General features: G+C 32.8%; 1 protein-coding gene across 3 annotated transcripts; it reads left to right on the forward strand.

The window, feature by feature from the left end:
- Positions 1–14,514: 14,514 nt before the first annotated feature.
- Positions 14,515–22,851, forward strand: LOC132602814 (uncharacterized). 3 transcript variants are annotated; one of them, XM_060315596.1, is made up of 9 exons: positions 14,518–14,958; positions 15,448–17,457; positions 17,585–17,689; positions 18,136–18,288; positions 19,758–19,921; positions 20,030–20,177; positions 20,574–20,693; positions 20,807–20,894; positions 22,288–22,851. In XM_060315596.1, the coding sequence occupies exons 2-9, from the start codon at positions 15,577–15,579 to the stop codon at positions 22,452–22,454; spliced, it is 2,826 nt and encodes a 941-aa protein (XP_060171579.1). In that variant the 5' UTR covers positions 14,518–14,958; positions 15,448–15,576; the 3' UTR covers positions 22,455–22,851. The 3 variants fall into 3 exon arrangements, with proteins under 3 accessions (XP_060171581.1, XP_060171579.1, XP_060171580.1); XM_060315597.1 differs by having other exon boundaries at positions 15,454–17,457; XM_060315598.1 differs by lacking the exons at positions 20,574–20,693; positions 20,807–20,894; positions 22,288–22,851 and adding an exon at positions 20,376–20,507 and having other exon boundaries at positions 14,515–14,958.
- Positions 22,852–24,203: the final 1,352 nt, after the last annotated feature.

The raw sequence follows: 24,203 nt of genomic DNA on the forward strand, positions 1-24,203 counted from the left end.
TTAGGGGATTTCTTAATATTTATATTAGGATCTGAACAAAAGTTACTGAACATGTGAACCCATATAACCAAAAGATCAATTGTAACGGGTCATAAAGTAGATCTTTTCCAGATATTAAAAATTGATTCAAGCCAAAAGAAGTTAAAAAAAATGTACCTTTGATTAAACTTGCACATTTGTGAATTGAAGAACCAAGATTGCGATAGTTCATTGGAGAAGAAGAACTATTGAGAGAATCCTGACATGTTTTTTTACAGTTTACTAGACATATAGGATTTTTCGCACATCCACTAAAATAGAGAATTAAAGATTGATCAATTTCCCCACATACTTTTGCACATCCAATGTAACAACCAGGAAATGCGTAACATCCACGAATGCAAATCCTAAAACATTTTTCATCCACAGTACAATATACTAATTGTGAATTAGAGATCAAAATTAGCATCACTATTGTTATAAATAGAGTAATATTTGCCTCATTATTCTTCTTAGCCATTTTTTTCATTAACTTGTTTGTTCTCAGTTTATGTTTTTGGTGCTGCTTATATATAATATGGAAATTAAAGGAGATATACTTGAACAGTTGACATATTTATTATAGGAGATATACTTTCTGCTTATATGTATATTTATGTTAATGTAGCTAGATTGATCTTTTTTAATTAATCTAGCTGTATAATTACACTTGTACGTGCAACCATACAGTACGCTTGTAATCAGACTATAATTACATTATGACATATAAACACGTCGTCATAATTACTAACTATGTAATTACTAGGCTGTGTAATTATTACCCTAGTAATTGCACAATTCCGATTACCAGGTGGCTCTCCAAACACACCCTTACCGATCTCCTATGAGAAGGACCAGATAATAAAAAGAACATTCGTAGCGGATCATAAAAATCCATTCAAGCCAAAAGAAGTTACAAAAATAAGGCACCTTTGATTAAAACTTGCATACTTGTGAATTGAACAACCAATATTGCAATTGTGCATATGAGAATAAGTATTATTGATAGAATAGTTAGTCACATATTATTCCACAGGCTGTTAAACATCCAGGATTTGCACAACATGCAACACACACCTCTTATAACATTCTACATCAAATTGACAATATACTAATTGTGAATTCGAGATCAACATTAGCATCAAAATTAGCATCAATGGAATAATTCTATCTTCTTGGCCATATATTCGATTAATTTGTTCTCAGTTTATTGTGTTGGGGTTTGATATCTAAGATGGTGTTGCTTCTATATATAGATAGTTATTAACTTATTATTGATACTGCAAGAGTAAATTCTAACTTGTTACAATGTGTGAATTACGTATATGTTGTACTGAGTATTTTAATACTTCTACTTTGGTTCTTAGTTTTTTTATTGGTTTCCCATACGGTGTCCTGTACCCGCATTCGAGCTTGACTATTCCGGTTTCTCCGGCGTAGGTCCCATTTGGGGGAGCTCTTTCTATCAAGGATTTTTTCATACTCAGGACTAAAACCCGAGATCTCTGGTTAAAGGAGAAGCAACCCCATCCACTACAACACATCCTTTGATGGTTAGGTTTGTAGCATTAAAGTTGCATGCTCTTGCATTACCAGTATAGTTGACTTATCTGTAACAATAAAAATCTGTTGTATATTAAATGTAGCTAGATTTACATGATCAGATTTGTTTATGAAGTAGAAGACCACATTCAATTTTTTTGAAGAACCATCTGGTATTCGGTACTTACCTTTTTGACTAAATCTGATTTATATCGTGTAGGTCTACTATGAGGAGTGCAGCTCTAACTCAGGCTCATACCACAATAATAAATGATTTAAAAGTCAAATTTTGAATCCGCTTTTGCTTCACGTGAATCCATAATCATCATTGCAAATCCACAGATGAAAGCGCTCCCTACCATTTTTTTTCTAATTCTAGAGCTTGAACTCGACTTATGACTATAAATGGAGGAATTTTAACTATTCCACTACGTATTCTGATGGTAAGATTACATCGAATTAAAGGGTCTTATCAATAGTTGGAAATTCTGCTTGGATTTTAATTTAAAAAGTATTCATCACTAACTGTAGCTGGCTATATAATATGTCAGGTACATGAGAATTAATCCTTCCTTCTCATTTTATAGCCTTGATAATGTAGTCCTTAAAAGAGTCTTACCTAGGGAAGAACATAAACATTTTTAATTATAAGAGTAAATGTTGTGAGATTATATCGTTTTCTCGATAACAATAATAACAATAATTATGTATACGTTTTTGCCTCAAGCAAGTAAGGATCTGCTGTATTAAGTCTCACTGATCATGTTAAGTTTGAATCCCAACAAAAAACAAAATTGTTATTGATTTTTTTTACAATCTATTATTAGAAAATTCATAAATTGTTTTGGAAGATCAATAGGACCATAAGAATGGAAAATCTATATGTATTCGTGTATTTAGGTATACATACCTCCCTATCGCAGGTATCTAGCAACTCAATTGATTGGCTGCTTGAACTTTTACCTTGTCGGTGAGGGTTTGAATCTCCACGTTGTAATCCCCTCCTCCATTTTTCCTTCCCCTACCACCTATGGCCCTATGTAATAATGTTAAAAAAAAAAAAAAATACCTCCCCATTTCGTCTTTTTCTTCTTAATTAATGAATTAACATACAGAATCAGCAAAATGCTACTTCAACTTTCTTAATTTCTTAGTAAAAGGAAAACAGATAGTGAATATTAATTAATCCAAATAGAGAATCAAGAAAAACATCAATTATTGATATGCATTGCAGACAATGATGTCATTGATTAGCTTTTATTTTACAACATTAACATCATAGAACATAGTTAAGAAGACTATATATCCTCTGAGGTCTAGTTTTTGCAATAATTGTTGGAACAATCCTTCATGCAACCTCGCCATTGTTCGCCATCTACAAAAAGCAAATAAATACAAAAAACAAATATGTTAGTAGTAAAACCGAAGAAAAATTAAATAATAATAATAAAAAAAAAGATAATAATAAAAAAGATACGAGGAAATCATCTCATATGACCAGTTCCAAGCTAATTAATAGAAAACATTATCCTGCAAAGAACATACTCATACGTTTTATTTACTAATCAGTTATATTTATTTTTAACGATCCCTTATGAAAAATACACATGACTAGAAGAACATTTATAATAGACCATAAAACCGATCTCCCCTAGATATTAAAACTCTGTAAGATATTAAAGCCAAAAGACATTAGCTAAAAAGAAACTTTCATTAGAAAAATGATCTTAATCATCAATGGTTCTAGTGAAGTAGTAAATACTCCTTCATCTTTAATCAGAAGTTTCGAGTTTGAGCCTTGAAAATAAAATGTTTTTGGTGCGTAGCTCTTACCCCCCAAAATGATTTTTTGACGCAAATCCAGATTATCGAGCCTCAAAAGTGGATGTCAATCATTGACTAGAAACCTTTTTAAAAAAATATATATTTTATTTACCAATCTCTTATAAGAAGGACCATCTAACAAAAAAAAAACATTCGTAACAGGTCATAAAATCAATTCAAACCAAAATTAAAGAAGTTAGAAAAAGAACCTTTGATAAAATTTCCACATTTGTGAATCGAACACCCAAGGTTGCAATAGTGCATAGGATAAGTATAATTAAGAGATTCCTGGCAATTTAATCCACACATTTTGTAACATCCAGGATTTTGATAACATGCACTAACACATTCCCTAAAACATTTTCGATCCAATCTACAAGATACTAATTGTGAATTAAAGATCAACATCAGCATCAAAATTGTCATCAATGGAATAATTTCTATCTTTTTAGCCATATTTTTGTCTAATTTGGTTGTTCTTGGGTTATTATTTTGGGGTTTGATGATATCTAAAGGAGCAGAGTGCACAGAAAAAGGCTTGCTGTATTTCATTGACAATGTGCTATTTGTATACAAAAGAATTATGAGGTGAGGATCCCACAAAATCAGAAAAATAAATGAATCCGATCAAGTAATTAAAGGTGTAAGAATCAGAAATATATTGTAATAGAATCAAGAAAATATGACATTGATATGAAAAATATTCTATCCTAATTTAACTCTAATATCTGATGGTGCTGCTTATATATATATATAGATGGATTATTGATACTGCAATTGAATTAATTTAAATTAAGAAAATCACTTAATATGTATAAATAATTTTTTAGAACCCAATAAACTGTCTTTTCCAAAAATAAAAAATCAATACTCGTAAATTTAAAATTTTGGATTCTCGTCTAAATATTATAAGTGAAGCTACCGTACTTTTAACATAGCAAGAGATCATTTGTGTTTCATTCCAGTTTTATAAAAGGAAAAGAATAACAAAGCAGATTCTGTGGGTGCTTGGACATAAAAATTATGAAATTTGAAAAAGAAAAGTAGTATTTATTTTCAATTGAAAATTGAAGTTGTGTTTGGACACGAATATAAATTGGAATTGTTTTTGTATTTTTGTGACTTTTTTGCAGTGCAAACTGAAAACTATTAAAACAACTTTTTTTCCAAAAAATTATAATAATTTTATGTCCAAACTGTATTCCGAAAAAAAGTAAAAATTGTCCACGGCCAAACGAGCACTTAGAGAATTCAGATTTTCAAGATGAAAAAAAAAAAAAAAAAAAAAAGATAGTGAGGACACCTCTTGAAAAAAAAAAAATTAAATATACTATACTTTTTCTCCAAGTATATTTGCAAGTTGAGTTCATGAACATGAGGCTCTCGTCCATTTTATTCGCGAGAATAAACACATGGCCAAATATATTCTCAAACTCTACCTTCACAACTAGTGCGTGACGTTAGCCATATTGGCCTATGTTTGAGAAATATGCTTTCATCAAATGAACGGGTTGGATTAAATTTAAACTAGTCAAATCAATAAACGACTTATAATAGTAGACGTTTAAAGTTTGCTTAGATCAACTTGAGTTGAGTCAAGATGAGTTAAACTACGGATTATTATCCAAACCGTTCAACATTATCCAGTCTTTTCTTATTTATTCTTTTGTTTTTTGTTTAAGAAAAATGAGAAAAACTTCCATCAGGTGAGATTAATCAGAGGCCTGAGTATTAGTGTCGAATTTAGAGGGATTCCGAAGTATTATGGGGTCATTTGGTACACGGTATTAGCTGGGATATCCCAACACTAACTGTGGGATTAATTTTGTACCATATTTGGTAGAAGGTATAAATTTATTCTATGATAAATTTATACCTTGTACCAAATGAAGTATAAAGTGTATCACAAACTTAAAGATGAGATATCCCATCTTATCCCATTAATCCTGAAATTATTTTATCCGATCTCCTAGATGAGATAAATTAGTTCAAAAAAATGGAATAAATTAATCCTAGAATTATAATCCTGGGATAATTTTATTTACATACCAAACGACCCCTTATATGCTTAAAACATTATGATGCCATAACGGTTATCAAGATTTTTAACTACCAAGTTTTTTCCAATTACTAATAGCAATAATTCTACTGCAAAGACTAATGATCATTAGTCTCTTAAGTAGCTATCGTTCAACTATTGGTTATCAGTGGCTATGAATTATGAATATCAAGTATTCTAGATGATACGGAATGTTAAGTGGAAAATAAAAAAAACTATCTCATGGTATAATTATGACCAACAAGATGAATCATATACTCCTAGTACAATAGGCACAAAAGCACAAACACACGTCATAAAGTAACAAAATGACACATCAAAATATCAAATGACACCACTTTTGACAAATACATCAGATAATGATAATACAGACTTCAATAATTAAAAGTCTTTTTCCTTTGAAATGTGTGGCCATTATTGGAATTCCATTGACAGTTTATGACGCTATCATTTATTTTAAAAAAGTGATATATTGTTATATTTGACATAATTAATTAGTGTGGGGGCAGGGGACGAAAGGGAAGCCGGCTCTATGACCCCGGTGGTTGTCGATACACTTTTCAAGGTATAGCACATCATAACATGTTACATATAGTCTTAAGTTGCAATCTCAAGTGGTTAGAATTTCTTCACCCGTAATCAGAAATCACGTTCGGGCTTCAGAAATAAAAAAATTTAATAGGGAGCGCTTTAAGGACGGATTTGCAGTGATGATACGGCTTCATGTGAACCCAATTGCTTTTACTCAAATCATGTATATATATTAATTTCTTTTGCTAAATATCTATAAATACTTAATTGTAAGTTAGTATTGTAATATTAACTTGAGTTAATTGCAGTCACCAAAAAAATTTAAATTATGGATCCTTCTCTTAGTGCTTTACCCTTCGTAATAGGCTTATGCGGTACAATTTTGAATTAGTTAAATAAGTAGGTACCAGATATTGAATGGTTCTTGGAAAAAACTATTCCGTCTTGTTAAAATCGAGACAGAGACGAGAATTTAGAGAGACAAGAATAATGAGATAATTCTTTCTGCTTTTTATTCATCAGAATAACCTCCTTATATACAAGTATGGTCCTCCTTACCCTAATCTAATAAGGTAACTTTATTCCAATAGAACTACAAATCATATATTACCATAATTACAAATTCACCATAAATAAGACCAACCCTATTACAATTAGACTAGAATAGGGTTCCCACTAACTTAGGGATTTACTGACTTTAACTGATGTGGCCGGACAAACTGGTTCGGTCACACCCAGTCCCAATAAGTCCGTCTCAAATTATCAATCGTGTTTTTATTTTTACATGCCTCTTAATAAAACATTAATTGGGAGGAGCTTTTGACTACTATACCCTCATTTATGTCTTAAGATATTAGGTGTTTTTAGTCTTCAAGAATAATTACTATTAAGGAAAAATGACGAAAATATAATAATTTTGCCTTAAACTTTTAGAATGATAAATAATTTGAGACAATTACTTTTAAATAAATTAAGACGAGGGAGTAAATGCAATCTTCCCCTCAGCAGACAAATCTGCTTATGTAAATCTAGCTACATTTAATATAAACTAACAAATCTACTGTTACAGATTAGTCAACTACAATGGTAATTATTAATGCAACAGCAACTTTAATACTCTCCAAAGTGAAGTACAAATATTGAAGTACACAGTACAACATATACAACACAATACACATAGGATAACAATTTAGATTTCACTCTTGCAATATCAATAATCTATCTATATGTAAGCAACACCAATACCATCATACCATCAAGCCCCAAAACAACAAAGTGAGAACAAGTCAAAAATATGGCTAAGAAGATTGAGGAAGATATTATTCCATTTATAACAATAGTGATGCTAATTTTGATCTCTAATTCATAATTAGTATATTGTGGAATCAATAGCAAATGTTTTATGGACTGTGTTCGTATATGTTTCCAAATCCTGGTTGTTACATGGCATGTGCAAGAAAATGTGAGAATTTTCTCAATAATACTTCTTCTCCGGTGCATTATTGCAATCTTGATTGTACAATTCACAAGTGTGGAAGTTTAATCAAAGGTACCTTTTTCTTCTAACTTCTTTTGGCTTTGAATAGATATGTTAAAGGATTTTCCATGTCTAGTGAGATTTATTTTACGGCTTATTATAATTATCTTTTTAGTTATAGGGTCTTCTTACAGAAGATCAGATCTTTGTAAGATTATTTTTTCTAGTCAAATTGTAACGGTTCCCCCCCCCCCCCCCCCCCCCCCCCCGGGAAATTGGACTAATGTATCAAATCTTAATCTAATGCTCTTTCTTTTTTCCTGATTTATTCACTATAAAAAAATAAAAATTTAGCTATGAAATTCGTCGCTAATCTGTGTTAAAAAGTCCGTCGCTTATTATTGTTTTTGCCTTTGAATAGATCTTGAAGAATTTTCAATAGCGGGGGGTGGTTGGGGGGGGGGGGGGGATCGATTATATGACCCGTTATAAATGTCCTTTGAGTCATGTGGTGCTTTTCATATGAGATTAGCAAAAATAAAACACAATCGATCAGTAAATAAAACATAAATGTACGTTCTTTGTAGGATAATTTTTTTATTCAGCTTGTTACTAATCATATGAAATTATATCCTCCTTATCTTTTTTTTTTAATTCTTTTTTTATCATTTCATTTTCTTCTGAGTTTACAATTAATGTCTTATCTTTATTTTTGCGTAGATGACAAACAATGGAGAGGTTGCATGAATGATTGTTCCAACAATTATTGCAAAAATTAGAGCTTACAGGATATACAGTCTTCAAGGCTTTGTTCTATGATGTTAATGCTGCTTTTTAAAATAAAATCTAATCTAATTTGTATTTTAATTTTCTACTTGGCTTATCATTCCAATTTTTTTTGGTTTTCATTGAAAAAATAAATTAAGGAAACTTGAAGTACGACATTTGACAATTGCAAAACATTATAGTTGAAAAATTCCATTGTTGTTTGCTTTAGGTCTAGACCGGCACAAATTTGTATTTCGAATTACATCACATTAATATTTAAAAGTGCGCGTGTCATATGAAATTTATTTGTGCCTTATAAAGCTCTTCACATTCTTCTCTCATTTCACTGTGAGATTTGCCTAAGGCATCATATGCACTTCATTTTTAGAAGTTTATCAGTAAAAGCCTGTCAATCCTGCTTGACCCGCCCTCATCAGCCCGTCCTTCATCATGGGCATCACCAAATATGTTTAACCAGAAATTACAACCAAATTTAACTTTACTAGTACTAGTAGTCTCACGAGGCCCGTGCTAAGCCTAGGCCCAACTCCAGATATAAAAAGTAATATTTTAATTAAAGAAATATAATTTATGTTGGTAATTAAACTTCAAATAAGTATATTTTCAATATAAAGGCAAAACTTTCATTTAACTCCTTTAATATCTTAACTTTCATTTTGATTAAATTATTTATGCGGAGCCATAATTTGAAATATATGAGTTTCGAATCCTAATTTTTTAATTTATTTAATTCTAAATTAATAATTTATACATATTTAATGAACTTTTAACACAAATACAGAATTTGAACCAAAGTGCTACCAAATCCGATCAAATCGGTAGCTGACACTCTAATTCCGCCCTACTTCAAACTCATTTTGTGTTTAAAAGATTAATTTTTAGTTAACCAAACAAGAGATTTTAAAGATAACCCGATCTTGACTGATAATATTGTCTTCATTTTCAACCTTATATGGCGTCATTTAATAATTTTTAAAACTATCTGAAAATCATTTTTTTACTAATGTTGGTAAACACTTATGAGCTCATTAACGTATAAATATAAAGTAAAAGAAATGCCTACATATGAGTAAAAGAATTTTCAGAAATTCTCAAATTTCATAATACAAATATAAAGTAAAAGAAATGCTTACATGTAAAAATCTAAAATAAGCAGTAAATCAAAAAGAAGAAACAAAGAGCAACAAGAAGCAAGAATATCTAGCGAAAGAAATGACTATTTTTCAGGTTAATAGATAAGATTAATAGAAGAAAGCAACAAGGAAAATAAAGTGCAGCGGATGGGGTTGTTCCTCCCTTAATCAGGGATCTCGGGTTCGAGCCTGAGTATGAAAAAATCCTTAGTAGGGAGCGCTTCCCCTGATTGGGCCCTATGCGATGTGAATCTGGATTAGGTGAGCTCCAGTGCGGGTACCGGATACCGAATAGAAAACACGTAAATAAGGCAGAATGTCCAATAGCTTTTAAAAAGTAAACCATAAGAACAAAAAATAAATATGACTTTAAAAATAAAACCAAGACCTAAAAGTAAATAATTGAAAATTTAACATTTTTGGGGAAAGTTTTGTAAGGACTACAAAAGTCCTTTTTGTAGTCCCTTATATATTTTAGGGTAACTTACATAAATAGCTACCTTTTATTGGCTTCTAACTGGATATAACTATAAAATGCAAAATTACCAAGCGTAGTTACTTTACTTTAAAAACACGTGTATTTCTGTTTTTCTGAAATATAGAGAAATACAGTGAACAGTAAACACACTCCAGTGAAATCAGGAGCTATTTATGGAACAGATTTTTTAAAATACAGTGAAATACACGGAAATACAAAATCGGGTTGAATAAAAATAGGCTATATTTTTTGAACAAATTCTTCTTTTTCTTTTTAAATGGTAAGTTAAATTAAATCAACCATATTTCAAGCATTCCATAACAGCTCACGAATATCTCTCAACTTTTATCACAATAAAAACTTTTTGAATTCAAAAACCACTAAAGATCTGAAAATTTTCAAATATAGAAAAATTATACGCTGGAATACAATGAAATATGGTTGATTGTTTAAGAAATATAAAGTTGTAGTATGCGTATATATAATGGAATACAATGAAATATATCAGAAACTATTTCATAAATTAAAAATACAAAATGCAGAATTACATTGAGATACAGTGAAATACAAAAATCGTGAAAACAAAGTGGAGCAAAAATAGACTCTACACAAAAAAAAAGTTAAATACATTTAAATACAGTGAAATAATACACTGAAATATACTGAAATACACTGAAACATTTTATCAAACACTTGGTGGGCGTGAAGCTCCACAACTTTCATCAATGGTGTTTCTACAACAACAACCTATTCTCTTACTCCTAGATGATGCTACAATGTCATATTGCTATAATCAATACTATTCTTCATCACTCATAAGATAAACAACACCACATGATTAGCAAACATAAGAAGGATTTTCCTCTTTTTTCGGCCTATCCATGGAGATTTAGCAAAGAAATTGTTATGGTTGAGCTTCGGCCATTGGCTGGAGATCCTCCACTACTTTTGGTACTACTTGGAATCAGCAAACTAATGGAAGGAAAAACTTGGAATTTTGATACTGCTTGGAATCAGCAAACTGTGATGGGGGCAGGAGAGGGAATGGGGAGAGAGAAAGAGAAGGGTGAGGGAGAAATATATTTGAGAGGTGAGAGAAAATCAATTTAAAAGAGAAACTTGTGAAATACATGACACTAGTTATGATGTGTAATTTAAGAAAATATTTTAGTTATGAACAATAAATAAAATAAAAGGTAGTTACTATTTATAAATAGGTCTTAGAAGTAGCTATGACAAGTAAATTTTCCTATATTTTACTAGTGTTGTCTGGCCCGTGCTAAGCCCGGGCCCAACCCATATTTGTAGATTTTTATAATTTTTCTACTCTTACTTCTTTGTTTTTGTAATATCAGTTTAACACTTTCTAAATACTTCAAAAATATTAAAGTACAAAAAGGTATCTGAAAGTTAAAGGAGAACATTTTCTTAGTTTATACATTAGATTTTTAAATAAAAACAAACAAATGCATGCATAAAAGCTCTCCTAATTTTTATTTTACTGAACTTTTTTGATATTATAGTTTCTGATGATCCAAATCGAGCTTACTTTTTCTTTCCAAAATATGCATGTTAATAAGCACTTTCATGTTTTTTTTTTTTTTTTTTTTCATTTAATGAACTTTTTATGGAATCTACATTATAGTAATAGTCTTTTCATGTTGAACTTAACAATTTTGTTCTAAATTATATAAAATATTGATTCTCCTGTATTTAGCATAATATTTTAATATTTAAAAGTAAAAAATATATGTTTTGCAATTGTTAAGTATTATTATTGTTTAGAGATCAAATTGTATTTTCTTTCACTATAGTTTTTTTTTTCAAACATTTTCATAACATACATAACAATGAACATTTTATAGTTCCTTTTTTTATATAGTTATTTATTAGATAATTTTTATGTTAACCGTATGCACATGTAAAATTAGATTAATTAACTACCGTACCTTGGAATTTTTCTATTGAGATGGAAAGACCATAATTTACGTTATTGATACCTTTTTAAAGTATTTAACAATGATATAAGTTATTTCTGTTTATTCTTTTAATTTAAAACTTAATCCTACCTTAAGTAAAATCTTTGTTAATTACTTATGTTTGCCAGCATATACGACATAAAATTACAGGAGAAAATACTTTAAAAATAAACTTAAATTTAACCGGTCGAATAAAAATTTAAAATAGCAAATGATGAATAGAAAATAACATCAATAAATAATAAATAACATTATAAGAATAATGTTTAAATAATAATTACTCCTATTATTTAAAAATAGAAATTAAATAACAGGATAATTCTTTAGTGTCTATAACAAATTCTTAAAGAAAATTATAATTTGAAATAAGTTTAATAACATTTCCACGTAAAAGAAATCAAATACACATAAAAGAAATAAAATATGTTTGAGTGTGCTTTGTGGGGTCTATCATCTTTTCCATGACATATCATTTAATAGTGGCAAGTAAAAAACCCTTAAAGTTCTTAAAAATTATCAAAATGTGAGAAACTTACAAAGTCATAATAACTTTAATTAGGGGTAAAAGAGACCAAAAACTCATGTGAGGATTACAAAAAATGAGAATTCTCCCTTATATATAGTAGTAATAACACCAACTATATATCTTCTTCTTTTTTCTTTCTTGCTAAACCCAACTATCCTCTTTCTTCTTTATCCTTCACTTAAATCACCTTCTCCGTTATATTTTTGTTTCGTTTTCTATTTTGGATAGTTTTTGCTGGTTTACTACTTAAGTAAGCACTACTTTTTCTTTGTTGTTCTTTAATTATTAAAGAAAAGTTTGTTCTTTAATTATTAGAGAAAAGTTTAACTTTTTTTTAATAAATAAATTAAGGGTTGAAAAAAGAAAAGAATGAGACCAGACCCTCAAAGTCAAATCCAAAAGAATGGAGAAAAAAACGTAACCGAAAGCTCAAATTTGAAGAAGTATATTTTATTTTTTGCTTTCGCTTGATTCACCGATAAAAAAATCATTTTATTGGCTTACTAATTTTAAATGATGAAACTCTAACTTACTCCATTAATTTCATTCAAAAGATAACACAAGTTTTTTCAAAAGCAAAATGAAGATGGCCAGAAATGAAGAAGGAATAGGAAAGAGAAAATGAAAAGCTTAAAAGAATAAATGTAAGAAAGAAAGTGAGAGATAGGCAGTAAAATAGAGAGGTTTAGAGTTTTTAGGTGGGACCAGCAAGCATCTGTCCCACACAACTTTACATGGAGTAAATTTTTTGAAAAATTACCCCTGAATTTTGAAAAATAGTTCATTCATACCTTTCGTTATACTTTAGGGCCAATTATACCCTTACCGTTATACTATGGAGTCAATTATATCCTTATGTCTAACGACTGCCACGTGGCATCATCCCAGCCCTTCAAAATTATTTTACCCTCAAATAATTTTTTACCCACTAAAATAACCCAATCCGACCCGATTTTTTTTTTCCAGCAAAACTAATACAGATTTTTTTATTTTTATTTTTTTGCTGGAAAAATTATCCGTATTAGTTTTGCTGGAAAAAAAAAATCGGGTCGGGTTGGGTTATTTTAGTGGGTAAAAAATTATTTGAGGGTAAAATAATTTTGAAGGGTTGGGATGATTTCACGTGGTAGCCATTAGACATAAGGGTATAATTGACCCCATAGTATAACAGTAAGGATATAATTGACCCTAAAGTATAACGAAGAGTATGAATGAACTATTTTCTAAAGTTCAGGAATAATTTTGGCCCTTTTCCGTTTTTTGAATTACAACAGCCACGTGTAGGCTTTCCATAGGGCTCTTAAGGAATGTGAGGACTACAAAACATTAGGATTAGCACTTATATATAGTAGTAATATAATAGTAATAGTAAAGTAAATTTGAGGGACTAAAAGTGCTAATATCCCTAAAAGGAAGGAAACTTAAAATATTCATTTGGAGCACTTTTTGTTTTTTTCCAGAAAATAGTTTCTTGATTGAAAGCGACTTGTGATGTACTTTCTTAAAAGAAAATTCTCCAAAAAACAGTTATATCTAAAAAATTCACCAAATTAAATTTGGACCATCCATAGTGCCTAAACATTAATTTATTCCTTCTTTTTTCACTTTTCTACCCGGTGTTCACCATTCGTATTAAGTCTCGACTTTTCAGCCGACGTTCGCTATTCATAGTGAAGTTTCGATTAATTTGATTATAAATCGTGTAGAGACCTGTTTAAGAGAAAAGTAATCCTTAATAGAAAAAATTCTACACTCAAAACTCAAAACCCGAGATATCTCGTACCCACGGGTGGAGCCAAGTAGAGCTTAGGGGTTCATCTGAATCCCCTTTCGACGGAAAATTATACTATCTATATATGATTGAAATTATTTTTACGTATATACAACAAATGTTGAACTTCCTTTAGTTTCTTCATATGTTTACATGCGTATTTTAAACGTGAAAATCCTGACTCCGTCGCTGGGTAGTGTTTATTCCGTCATCATACATTATAACATATCCCAAGAATATTTCATTGGCGCGTGAATAGAATATGCCTAAGCAGAAGATAAATTGATGCCTCTATTCCATGTACTCAAATATTGCCAAGTGTCCCTCCACCTGGCATCAATGCACCCCCTAAACACCCCCTACCCCACCCCACCCCCACTAATACACAGAGCAAGCATCAATGGCGCCTTCATCTCCTCTCATTTCTTTCTAATATTTCACACACACAAAAAAATAAAAAAATAAAATTAAACATAGCCTTATGCTTTTAATTTACACTGCCTTTTATGGTGACAATTAACTAGTTTTCTTTTCTTGGTTTTTTTCTATATATCTATTTGTTAATTAAATTTTTTTTTTTTTTGGAATTTTGGGTACTTTTAGAGATTAAAGATTCAAATTTTAGTGTCTCTTTAGGATATTTAATCCAAGAAAGCTTGAATTTTGGTGGGTTTTTTTTTTTTGGGCACCTTAGAGATTAAAGATTCAATTTTTAGAGTCTTTTTTTAAGGAGATTTAATAAAAGAAAGCTTTTAATTTTGGTGGGTTTTCTTGAAAGTTGTAGGCTTTTGGGTGAAATCAAGAATTTAAGACGGGCATTTTCTTTATAAGGTAATTTTACTGATTCTTTATGCTAAATTTGGGTTATTTGATTGATTTAGTGAATTGGGTTTGAAAATATTGAATGATTTGTCTAATATTTGGAGCTTTCTTGGGTTATTTGAGCTAAAAATTGAATTTTTATGGGTTTACAATGAATCTTTTGAGTTATATGGGGAGTAGTTTGTGTTTTTTTTTTTTTTTGGGGTGGGGTTTGGTAATTTTTGCTGGAATTGTGATATTACTGATGTGTAATGCTCATTTGTGTTTTTGATTTGTTACTGAATAGGGTTTGGAGATTTTTGTTTCATTGGCTTAGTATTTGATACATTCTTGGATTAACTTGAGCTGAAAACTGATGAATTTAGCTGTTGAATTTTTTTACTATTTATGTTATTGAGAGAATTCTTGAAATTTTGAAGTGTTTGGTGAATATTTACTGTTGAATTCTGTTATATTGTTTTTGAGAGAATGCTGAAGTATTTTGGTGAATACTTCTAGGTCTAGGCCATTGGTGATTCTTGGTGGACATGGTTGTTAACTTTCTTGAATTTTCAAGTTGCTGAATTTGGAGTATTATGAGTTCTGATACTAACTCGGAAAGCTTGGATTCTGACTGCTAAGTGACCAATGGATAGCCCCACAATGACGAATCCTGGCTCGGTTTCTAGTTCTAATGATGACGCTCCACGCGTTAAGTTCTTGTGTAGTTTCTCAGGAAGTATATTGCCAAGGCCTCAGGATGGGAAGCTTCGATATGTGGGTGGTGAGACGAGGATAGTGTGTGTTCCGCGTGATATTTCTTATGACGAACTCATGGCCAAAATGAGGGAAATCTTTGAAGGGGCAATGGTGTTGAAGTATCAGCAACCTGATGAGGATCTTGATGCTCTTGTCTCGGTAGTGAATGATGATGATGTGGTAAATATGATGGAGGAATATGATAAGTTGGGTTCTGGTGATGGAATATGTGGTCTCAGTAGGCTCAGGATCTTTCTGTTTTCGCACCTTGATCAAGATGGATCCTTGCATTTTTGTGATGGGGATGAGAGGGATAACGAGAGAAGATACGTGGACGCTTTGAATAGCCTTAATGAATCCCCAGAATACAGAACGGGACAACATAACGAATTTGATGAGCAGTGCTTTAGTCAGATGAATCTTGATGGTGGTCTTCATAATTTGAGGAGTAATGAAGTGCCTATACCTCAGATGAACTTACGTCACCTTACAATACCACATTTAGGTATAGCTCAGCCCCAACAATCGGTTAATCAGAGGTATAATGAAATGGAGGCCCCGTGGAGTCCAGCATACTATTCTCCTAGACAGCCGGGACACCTTGATGTCCCACGGCCATTGTCGGAGTTTCCCAATTCTCCTTCTTCGTCACGGTACTATTCACCAAACACTGATTTCCAAGAGAGAAGTTTTGAGGAGTACGGTCGTGTTCAGGTTAATCATCCGTCCGTATATGATCACCAGCCTCAATACACAGATAACGTAATGTTGTTTCCAAATGGACCTGTACCTGACAAGGCTGGCTTTCCAGGAAATATTCTTCATGGTGCTAATGCATTCGAGGGGAACAGTATATGTGAACATTGCCGAATGACTTTTCAGCCAAATACTCGTGTTGAGGAACCACAAATGCATGCGTCACTTTGCCAAGGTCTTAATTATGAAGACCTTCGTCAAATTCGAACTGGACGGGATCCTCCTGGTAGTCAGGTATATCATGATCAGGTGGTAAGGACGGGATCTCAGATTCATCTTCCCTTGGTGGAAGATCGTGGAGTTCGCTATGGAAATTCACCTTATGCTGCTTATGGACCAGATACAGGATACCAGGTTGCTCAAGCAAATATTCCTACACATTCTTTGTGGAGGAATGTTCAAAGCCCAGGTCATGGAGGTCCTTCTTATGACGTTGCCAATCCACCCCAGCTGGTCAATGGTTCTGCTAGTCCTGGATTTGTCAGGGGTGTAATGGAAAATAGTCCTAGGTTGCAATCTGGAATCGGGTTTGATGGTTTTTCCATGCCTGAATATTCTTATGCACCAGCCCAAAACTTGATGTCAAATGCTCACACCCCGGTAAATCAGTCCATGCAACATACTGTAGAAGCCATTCAGGCGCCAGCTGGCATGCACACTTTTGCAACTCTGGAGCCTTCAGAATCTGATATATTAGAGCCTTCAGGTTTGGTGGAAGGCTCTAATATATGCAGCAGCAGTCCGACCGAAGCATTAATGGAAAAAAGTCCACTTAACCCTGTTTCTCCTGTGTCCACTTGCCTGGAAAATTCTGTAAAAGAAGGTGTTTCTGCAGATACTGAGACTACTGATGCTAACGAGAAGCCGCAAAAGGATCGGTTGACTTCCTTATCTGATGCGATTCCTTCTCCTGAAAAGGTAGCATTACATCCAAGTGTTAAGGATGTAAAAGCTGAAGTACCAGAAAAGGCTGACACTGCTAAAGTGGCGAATGAGAATGATGCAGAGTTGGCTGTGAGTGTCATGATATTGTTATTATTATTATTATTATTATTAGTAGTAGTAGTAGCAGTAGTTTGCATCATGTATGTTTTAAAAGGGTGTTATTCTATATGTGTAATACCATCTGTTTTATTTACAGGATGTCCAAGGGGGTTTGGAGTTTGATTCGGACAATGACAATGTTAACAATTCCAAGATTGAGCCAACAAAGGCTGAGGAAGAAGCTATTGAGAAGGGATTGCAGGTTCTTAAAATCACTTCGTTTAATTTACATTCCAACTGTGATTCTTCTTAGGGTAGTATGGGGAAAAGCTTTTCTAAATTCTAGTTGTCTTGTGTCGCGTTAGTTGCTGCATTTATTTGTTTATGGTCTGCTCTCTCTATCCCAATTTATATGACACTCTTTCCTTAGTCGGTCCCAACAAAATGATATCTTTCTATATTTAGTAACAATTTGCTTTTAAATTTTCTATGTTACCCTCAATGAAATGAGTTTATAGCCACAAAAATGTTTCAGGTTTGTTTTAGACCACAAGTTTAATAGTCTTTTTATTTTCTCGTAAAACTCCGTGCCCCCTTCACAGAAATTGGACGGAGGGAGTATTTATTTTAATGAATATTTTGTTAGGTTTTTGTTTGTTTCATGCATCTTTATTTGGATAAATCTTTATACATGTTACTTTGATATAGACAATCAAGAATGAAGATCTCGAGGAGATCCGGGAGTTGGGTTCTGGGACATATGGATCGGTTTTTCATGGAAAGTGGAGAGGGTCAGATGTTGCTATAAAGAGGATCAAAGCCAGCTGCTTTGCTGGTAGGCCATCTGAAAGGGAACGTCTGGTATGTCCTTGATCTATAGATTGTTTTTTTTTTTTTTTTTTTTTTTTTTGTTGTTGTTCTGTTTTGTTTTCTCAAAACTTCAGGTCTGTAACTCTGTAAGCATGGTGGATACTCAAACGTCTATCTCATGAAGAAAATTTTCAGTATGATACCTTTTCAAAAAATCCTATTCTTAAAGTCAGATCGACTTTATTGGACTTTTCAATTAGATACTCGCTCGATAAATAAGAACACTAGTAGGACATATGGCAAGTCTATTGTTGCAATCCCCAAGACGTCTTTCAAACAGTCACCCAGATTCATTGATGTCCTAACAAACCCTGAATTGTGTTCTACTGTTCTAATAATGATACATTAATGCTTTGAAACACTAACTTTCGCCTATCCAAATTACAAGGAAAGATTATTGGAGTCATCCTTCTGTTGAGTTGTATTTGTGAGACTAAAGTTACTACGAGTTGTGAAACAAAACTAATTTTACTACTTTAATTTTCTAAATTATCTGTATTTTAAGAAATTAACCTTTAATCCAGAGGTCTTAAAGCACACTGATGTCTCATCTAAAGAATATTCCCCTAAGTGAATTAAATTTTGGCTTAGGTAGTGAACTGTGAAGACGTTCTTGTTCCGCCAACTGTCACTAAGTTACATTACACTAAGCTATGATGCTCTTATTTTTGGCATTAGTTTTTTTTTCAATGTGAGCATAGCTTTAAGATGACTGTACTTTCATGTCATCTTTTATTTTGAATGTCTACACAGTAAAAAGCTAAAAGTCTATTATTATCTTTGATGTTTATGAGGAGGAATAAACAATTTTAGTAGCATCTAAGGTTTTGGCCAAGTGGTCAATGAAATTGGAGAAAGTTCAAATCATAGGAGACGAAAGAACACTGGTTGATTTCTTTCCATTTCCTTAAGCCTTGGTGGACAGAGTTACCCGGCACCTGTGATGGTGGGAGGTAGCAGGTACCCGTGGAATAGTTGAGGTGCGAGCAAGCTGGTCAAGACATCACCGTCATTAAAAAAAAGGAAGAAAAAAAAGCTATTTTAGTTATTGTTATCTAGAAAGAAGGGCTTTTGAGGCACATGTCTTTGCTCTTATCATACCTTTTCACTGTTCCTACTGTATCCTAGTACTTGGTGGTTATCATCAGTGTTCACCGGAAAAGGCCAGTTCTCATTTCTACACCTTCTAAGTAGAAACTTTTTGAAGTATTACATTAGCCATTTTCTACCAAATTAGGTAGAAAGAGGAGTTAGAAGTTGAAAAGAGGGATACAAATGACATTGGCCAAGTGTGGTCAAGCATCTTTATTACCATTGCTACTTATGACCTGAGTTCTAATGGTGAAAATTAATTTGAAGCTACTCTTTGCTTATAGCGCCTCTTTGTCTCACTCTATCTACATTCTCGATAATTAGTCTATATTTTGTAGCTTATCTTAATTTCCTCTTCTGTTCATTAGATTGCAGATTTCTGGAGGGAAGCTCTGACATTGAGTTCACTGCACCATCCAAATGTTGTTTCTTTTTACGGTGTAGTTCGTGATGGCCCAGATGGATCTTTAGCAACTGTTACAGAATTCATGGTCAATGGATCATTGAAACAGTTTTTACAGAAAAAGGACAGGTATAGTTTGCTTTTCATTGTTTTCCAACTGTTAATTTAAAGGACATTATTAATATTTCTAGATAGTCCAAATCCCTAACATATCTTTGATAACTATTTATTCAACAGGACTATTGATCGTCGTAAAAGGCTTATTATAGCCATGGATACTGCTTTTGGTATGGAGTATCTGCATGGGAAAAATATCGTTCACTTTGATCTAAAATGTGAAAATCTGCTGGTAAATATGCGGGATCCACATCGACCCGTCTGCAAGGTATGATTAATGCTCATGTTTTCTTTTAGTCTTGGGTACATACTCATATTTGCTAGGAAAATAAGACAACAAAATTGAAACAGAGGGAGTATATCTGAAGCTAAAAACACATTTAGATTTGTGGAGTTCAGTAAAGGTGTAGCTCTCGTACTGTATTGGATATCTGTAATGCCTGACACTGCATTGATTTACCTTTAGATTGGTGATCTTGGCCTATCAAAGGTGAAACAACACACTTTAGTCTCTATTTGCCAGGAAAATAAGACAACAAATTGAAACAGAGGGAGTATATCTGAAGCTAAAAACACATTTAGATTTGTGGAGTTCAGTAAAGGTGTAGCTCTCGTACTGTATTGGATATCTGTAATGCCTGACACTGCATTGATTTACCTTTAGATTGGTGATCTTGGCCTATCAAAGGTGAAACAACACACTTTAGTCTCGGGAGGTGTACGTGGAACTTTACCCTGGATGGCACCAGAGCTCCTAAGTGGAAAAACTAAGGTGACAGAGAAGGTAATGTCTTGTCATTAGAAGTGGAAGTTATCTTGTTGTGTGTTGCTCTTTCATGACGTTATTGTTGTGTGTTGCTCTTTCATGACGTTATCGTTATATTTTCTACCATGCAGATTGATGTTTATTCTTTTGGAATTGTTATGTGGGAGTTGCTCACTGGTGATGAACCATATGCAGATATGCATTGTGCTTCAATAATAGGTATGTCCCCATTCTAAATGCATTTTTTTTTTCACAGCTTGAAACCTCCCTACCCTTCCCTTAAAACAAATGCTTTTAAGCACCACCGCAAAAAAAGGGATTAAGAAAGAATTAGATAAGTCAGGAATATAGCAGGACGATTTATGAGTATGCTCAAACTACTTGATTCATTTGATGCCTGAATCCTACTGGCATGTTTTTTTTTTTTGGTTATTTGCCTAGTTTCTGTTTCTATTTGCTTCTTTCATCAAAAAATAATTAGCATTACTTTGAGCCTGCAAGATGGAGAAGATGACTAATGCGGTGGGTGTTTTTTAACATGTTGGCTAGATTTTCACTGGTCCAAATGTATTAACATCGCAACATTAATCGTTAAAACTTACTCTTGTTTATGTGGTCATGCACGAGCAGACTGCAATATAAGTAACTCAAGTACCGTTAAATAAATAGATAAATAACTCTTTGGTCATTGTATTGTCACCAAGTGGGTACGGTATCTGTTAGAATCCCTGTCCATTTGTGACATTCTGCCAATGGTCACCTGTGAATGCTCACTGTGGAATCTTTAATTTTTATTTAGGCAATGTCTAGGTCACATAGGAGAGTAGTACCAGTTATACTGTACAATGCAATCGAAAAAAGATCGATCATTTATGCATGTCTGATGGCTATCTTTTTCCATTTGCTGTTGTGTTTGTCTTAGTAGCTCCTTGCATATTTTCTGCCCTGATCTCTAGCCTTGTGTTTGTAAATTGTTAGAAAATGAATTTTGGACCAAACTCTTAACTCCAAAAATTAGATCATGAGGTGAGACTGCTCTCGTCCATAGCATCTATCTCTTCGTCCTCTTTGGACAACCTTCAATCAGAGGCCTTGAATTAGTGGTTTACAGAGACAAGTCATCTGTTTACGGCTAATCTTCTCTTCGAATCTTATCTTAGAATAGGTTGGAACTATTTAAACATGATACGCTTATTCAGAAAGTGCGCATTTCTTGCTCTAAGTTCGCTGGGTTGGACCGAACTAGTTGGCCTGGCAGGAAAATTATGACATAAAAGAAGAATTCTGACCAATCTGGGATACCAAAACTCCCTTCTGCACGCCCAGGACTAGACATGGAAGCGTGCACAGTATAACATGAGGACCTGACATTGGTTAATTTGGGTCTGACTCTCATACCATGTAATGTGTGATCATCTCATCTAAAAAGATAACCCGTTAGAGATAACACATTTATTTATTTGGTTATATCTTCAACACCAATCACAGTGATGCAAGGCGTTGAAGGTGTTTACTTAATTACTATATATAGGCTGTATAAGTCACTTATGTACAAAACTGGTTTCCGCATCTGGGTGTGCGTAAATCACTCATGTTGTTTTATGATATTTAGGAGGAATCGTTAACAATACACTGCGTCCACAAATTCCAACATGGTGTGATCCTGAATGGAAAGCGCTGATGGAGAGTTGTTGGGCCCCTGATCCTGCAGAGAGGCCATCATTCTCAGAAATCTCTCAGAGATTGAGAACTATGGCAGCGGCAATGAATGTCAAATGATGTTTACATATTGACCGAGAAAAATCAAAATAAATTGTAGCCCATGTTTTCACTTTGAAGTTGCTATTGTCTCCCAAGATGGCACCAGCTATAATAAACATTCTTATATATGTTTTCTCGTCCGATGACTTCATATGCCTATTAATATTATGAAGTCATTGCAACTCGGACGTTCTAGGAAGTTATTTTCTGGAAAGACCATCGGGTTGGCTGGTGTTTCAACTTTGTGAAGGTCGGCATATGTTAACATCATGATGATGGTGCTATTGCAGTTCATTCAGATATATTCATTTTTCTTTTTTCAGATATCTGTTGGAACTGGTAAAGCAGTGTACATAGATTAATGTTAATGACAATTTATACATCTGAAGTTATATGAGTTTCAATTTCTGTATTAGATTAACATCCAGTAGAAAATCACAAGGAGGGTAAGTTGTTGAGATAAGGTCTTTATGTTACACATATATATATATATATATACACACACACACAAAATTTATAGTCTGCTGGAATTATTCTACTTTCCATCAGTATAATTTAACCAGATGTAACATGTTATACATGTGTTATTCTAGGGTATCCATTTAACTTATTAATAGAAATGACATAATTGTACAAATATATTTTACGCTGCTAGTGAATTAAGACTCTTTCACATATCATGTTATGTATTATCACGCCCCAAATATGGAGGAGTGGACCGACATCCGATGCCATGGTAATTTATTCACAAGTTATTTGAGTTTGTGGAGATAAAACCAGAAATGACATGGTATACTTATAATGCTCTCATTAAAACCCCAATCAGTGTGGTCTTATCTTAATTGTCTAATATAATCATATGTGGGGTCTAGAAAGGATAGAGTGTACGCAGTTGTTACCCCCAACCTTGAGAGGCGGATGGTTTGGATAGACCCTGGCTAGAGGAGAAGCATTTCAAAGTCTATTGTCATGTTGTAATAACTATGTTTTTCATTGAGATGGTGTTTAGTTCTATCTCTACTCTTTTCAATTTACGCAAAAAGCGCGACTCAATCGCAAGTTAGTCAAGCTTTTGATTTGTTATACTTTGATCATTGACCTACTGAAAATATCCCCTTTTTCTAATTGAAATGTCTCTGGAAGGTTAGTGGCACACTATTTGAAATTCGATGAATAGGGGATTTGACTCACTATTCTTCTCACCTAAATACCAAACTCCCGTATATGGTAAATTCGAACTTGTGACATGCGTCTAATTGACATATTAGAACAAAACCGTACCCTGAATGTATCTTCTTTTATACAAGCCAAAGCTCTTATCTCAAGAGAAAAAATAAGTGAGTGTGCTCTACTTTGCTAACACTACAAGTACAGAAATGGGAACAACTCTTCTAGCAATAAAAATAATATAGTTGGCAAAATTCAATATTTGACAACAATTTAGTTTTATTATTGGCATATATGAGAATCTTTTAAAAATAATTTTATTTTTGTTGCCAAGCAATTTAAGTTTGCTGCCATAATATTGGCTGTTGTTGCAAAAAGTACTTTTGGTAACAAAAAAAAGTTGTTGCACGTCGTTGCAATAACAGTCGTTGAGAAAAGTTTATGCAACAACAAAAAAAATGTTGTTGCCAAAAGTATTTTTTTTAACAATAGTTTATCTATGACAACAAATATATTTTTGTTGGCAAATGTCTTATTGCTTGTGGTGTAACTCTCTTTTGTGTTTCTTCATAAAAAAAAAAAACTCTCTTTTGTGTTTTT

The sequence above is a fragment of the Lycium barbarum genome, chromosome 7, assembly GCF_019175385.1.
Source record: "Lycium barbarum isolate Lr01 chromosome 7, ASM1917538v2, whole genome shotgun sequence".
Classification (NCBI taxonomy): Eukaryota; Viridiplantae; Streptophyta; class Magnoliopsida; order Solanales; family Solanaceae; genus Lycium; species Lycium barbarum.

Coding starts and splice junctions, on each gene's coding strand:
- LOC132602814 (XM_060315596.1), top strand. CDS start 15,577: ATGGATAGCCCCACAATGACGAATCCTGGCTCGGTTTCTAGTTCTAAT. Junction 17,458..17,584: donor AGAATGATGCAGAGTTGGCT/GTGAGTGTCATG, acceptor TTTTATTTACAG/GATGTCCAAGGGGGTTTGGA. Junction 18,289..19,757: donor CATCTGAAAGGGAACGTCTG/GTATGTCCTTGA, acceptor TCTGTTCATTAG/ATTGCAGATTTCTGGAGGGA.